General features: G+C 35.4%; 1 protein-coding gene across 1 annotated transcript; it reads left to right on the top strand.

Annotated features, from left to right (window-relative positions):
- The first annotated feature begins 547 nt into the window (after nucleotides 1-547).
- Nucleotides 548-3,244, top strand: LOC111242333. The gene is made up of 6 exons (XM_022785033.1): nucleotides 548-1,209; nucleotides 1,284-2,371; nucleotides 2,454-2,582; nucleotides 2,672-2,775; nucleotides 2,868-2,958; nucleotides 3,036-3,244. The coding sequence occupies exons 2-6, from the start codon at nucleotides 2,354-2,356 to the stop codon at nucleotides 3,135-3,137; spliced, it is 444 nt and encodes a 147-aa protein (XP_022640754.1). The 5' UTR covers nucleotides 548-1,209; nucleotides 1,284-2,353; the 3' UTR covers nucleotides 3,138-3,244.
- Nucleotides 3,245-3,794: the final 550 nt, after the last annotated feature.

Below are 3,794 nucleotides of genomic sequence, written 5' to 3' on the forward strand. Positions count from 1 at the left end.
TGAAGCCCTTTCTCCCGTAGTGAAGCCCTTATCTGTTGTTGTGTGGTTTTTTTTTTTAGTGACCTTTTTCTAGCCTTTGTGCTCTTCGTCGCTGTGGAACGTTGAACCCGTCTGACATTGTTGTGTTGGTATGTGCCGTTGAAGCCTTGTTCTTTGTCGTCTTCGTTTATTTTGGTAAGCGGAACTGGACCATATCTCAGCATCTTGTCCATTTAGTTTTTGTTCATTCGTGAACCCTAACAATGTTCTGACAATCTTGTTTTGTGCATGTTATGAGCGGATGTCCAATGGCATCCCGAAAACCAAGTGTAAGATTGTATGAAAATTTTGTGCACATTTCATATGGTTGATGTTTTGAGTTATAATATTTATTATATTTTTGTTAATGTATTGTAGTGGCGCCTTCGTGTCTCCCTTCAAATGAATACCTTACTGCGAGACCCTCACATAGAGCGTATTAAGATGACCCCTTTTCATTGATGCGTGCAAATTTTAAACCCTATTGAGGTGAATTTAAAATTATTGAAGATTATGGTGAAACGGTGGGTTGGCAATGATGTTAGTTTTTGAGTTAGTCAACAATTGGTTCCTTTTACTGATGTTGATGTCTTCAAGGCAATCGATTTAGGTATAGGTGGTCTAGATGTTCCTTTTGATGAGTGTGTAGTTGGATTGGTTGGTGAGATATTTAATTCCAAAACCACTACAATGCAGGATTTGATTGACATGTTCCATTTGATTGTCAAAGATGAGGAGATACTTGTTGATGTAGTCTGTAGGTTGTACATATTAGTTTGTTTAGTAACATTTTTTTTGCCTAGGAAATCTAAATATGTTGCTAACATGCCTTGTGCAGTCTTAGACGACTTATATAGTTTATGTTTGTATGACTGGGCTTCATGTGTACATAAACACCTTGTACAAAGTTTAAATAACTCAATGAAGAAGATTATGTCAGGACGAATCAAGAAATCTCTCAATCTTAGTGGGAATGTTGTTGTGTTGCAGGTAACATGATTGACTGAATAATGTATTTTGACAGCATTTTAGAATTTGGCTAACTGGTTGTTTTGATACTTGAAGGCTTGGGTGGTGGAAAGACTGTCTTTGCACAGTCATACTACTCACAAGAGGTTCCCCCGCATATGGCAATGGTACCCTTATAAGGAAAAGAAAGAAACAATTAAAAATATATTTAAGTTCGAAGATGTAAGTGTTTTAAAGTTTGTTTAAATAATTGGATGGATATATTTCACTGATGTTGTTTTTTGTGTTTGTTACAGTTACATCTTGATTGGTACGTAAGTAAAGTGGATCGTCATACAGCTGAACTTCGTATTGCATTGGGAATGTATGACATTGGGATGGGTCAGGGTGAGGAATCAATGGCTCAACCATCCAGGGTTCAGGATTCAGATGACGATATATAGCATCGACATTACCATGTGGCTAGAAGGTGCTGATGCCATATTGAAGAATACAAATTCTGAAATAGAGTCATTGCATGGCCACATTGCAAGGCTATCGAAGGAGTTAACGGACCTTCGTGAATTTCCAATTTATAACGAAGAAGGTGCATTTGGTGATCCTGAAAAAAGGATATGAAGAACCAGCAGGTGACCACCCTGTAGGTGACGAAGAGTACGACAGTGGAGATGATGACCACCTTGTAGGGGATGAAGAACCAGCACCTAAAGATGACAAAGCTACACCATCTAAGCATCGTCCTGATTATATTGATGTTGATGATGGCAACGACGATGTTCCTCTAGGGGTGGTACCATTGGCAGTTCCCCCTCTCCGCAGTTTTGGTGGTTATTCTACCGCCGATGTCGACGTTGACCAATTGTATAACGCAGTAAGCCTCAGGGACACAAACAAACGATCTAGGTAATTGTTTTGATTCATAATTTTATTGTGATAGATGATCGCGTGTCAAGTAATAATATTTGAATATTTTCAGAGTTTTGTGTGAAATAATGGGGCAGTTCTTGGACACAACTTCTATTTGTTAATCTTTATTTATCTTCTTTAGTGTTTATTGAAGGTTGACCAGTGTTGTATTGTGTAGGTGGTGGTGTTATTTGCATCTACAATGTTTATGCACTACCAGAGAAAGTTGACCGGTGTTGTCAAGATGCTTCATTTCAATTCCATATACGCTGTACATTTCTATTTATTTGATATGATGATCCATTTGTTGGTAGAAATAATGTTCAATACATTGATGCATTTGAAATTGTTGATAGAGCCATGTTCTCGGTGATTTTAGGAGATGTCCTGAAAATCAACATGAGTAATCCCTTCGTAGTTACACGGCCTATATGAGGTCTGATCATTTGGTCTTGGAGACATGCCCACTACTGACTTTGTGAGTTAGTGTAATATGTAATTATTATGTTTGGCAAATGTTGATTGTTCAAGTATTGACATGTGTTTTTCTTTGTTTGTAGTTGTTTATACCCTTTATCTATGATAATCACTGGTGGTGCTATGCCGTGAAAATTAGAACATTAGAAATATATGCCATTGACTCAATGGGCAAGGGTGTTAGAGATAGGAAAAGAATTGACAAATTTGTGGTATGATATGATAGTTAATTTTTTGGAACAATTTTATTCATGTGATTTAATGATGTTTTAATGAACTTGTTAATGAATTTCTTTGGTAGGGTGAAAATATGGCCAAATTCTTTTGCATGTTGTACAATAGACCCGAATGGAGTATTGGTCTTTTGTCCATTCAACAATCAAATATCCCATCCCAACCAAACTTGTAAGTTGTTTTAATAATTCTATTCAAATATTTGGATATTTTATTATTGTTTGTTGTAATAACTGATAAATGGTTTGGTAGTATTATTTAAGATATGATTGTGGAGTTATCATGTTAAAAGCCATAAAAATTTGGGATGGAGAGGACAAATACAACGGGAAGAGCATGCCAAAGTACATGAATGTAAGTATCAATTTCATTGTTAGCAATATTTGATGATTTTGTTAATTATATCTAAAGTTAAATATATTTTGTTTCAGGAGGAGTTGCGTCAAATTAGAAAAAACTATGTAAAGTATTGGATCCTAGACAACGAGAACATTAGAATATTCGAAGCGCTAGATGAATATGCATTATTGTAGGATTTGATGGATATGTACAAATTTTATATGTATTTAGACCAACAATGATATATGTATTCATATTATATTGTAATAAGTAATGATTGTTACAAACAATGATAAATGTATACCAATTCTTATTTGAATCCCATACGATTTATATCCATTCAATATTATCTCCAATGTCTATTTATTTATTTTGTTTGTCTATTGATCATAAATTAAATCTCCATATTAATAAGTTCTTTTAATAAACGCAATTGTTCTCCAATTGAAGTGAATGTCTGAAAATTCTGCATCATAAAAGTGATTGGTAATCGTTTACCGTGACTGGTAATCGTTTATAGTTGAGGAAGTTGTTTGATTTCGTGTGAGTTGTGCTTGAAAAAAGCCACTGGTAATCGTTTACATGCCCTGGTAAACGATTACGAGTGAGAAAAAGTGGTTTTGTACAGAAACCTATACTGAAGGAGCCAGTTCTGGTCAATTAGAGGACTACCCATAGTATTTGTTAATTTTTTCCATGAGTGCAATGCATTTAGGTGGATAACGTTGGGATACTGCGTTAAGAGTGTTGTAGGTGATTTTTGGGCAGCCCAGGAGAAAGTAAGTGAAGTGGTGTGACTTGTGCTTCTAAAAAGCCACTGGTAATCATTTACAACACATGGTAAACGATTA

Source organism: Vigna radiata, chromosome 8 (assembly GCF_000741045.1).
Source record: "Vigna radiata var. radiata cultivar VC1973A chromosome 8, Vradiata_ver6, whole genome shotgun sequence".
Lineage (NCBI taxonomy): Eukaryota > Viridiplantae > Streptophyta > Magnoliopsida > Fabales > Fabaceae > Vigna > Vigna radiata.

Excerpts from the sequence above, each read along its gene's own strand:
- LOC111242333 (XM_022785033.1), top strand. Across the intron at positions 2,776-2,867 it reads ATCCCATCCCAACCAAACTT|ATATGATTGTGGAGTTATCA; the intron begins GTAAGTTGTTTT and ends GTATTATTTAAG. Across the intron at positions 2,959-3,035 it reads GCATGCCAAAGTACATGAAT|GAGGAGTTGCGTCAAATTAG; the intron begins GTAAGTATCAAT and ends ATTTTGTTTCAG.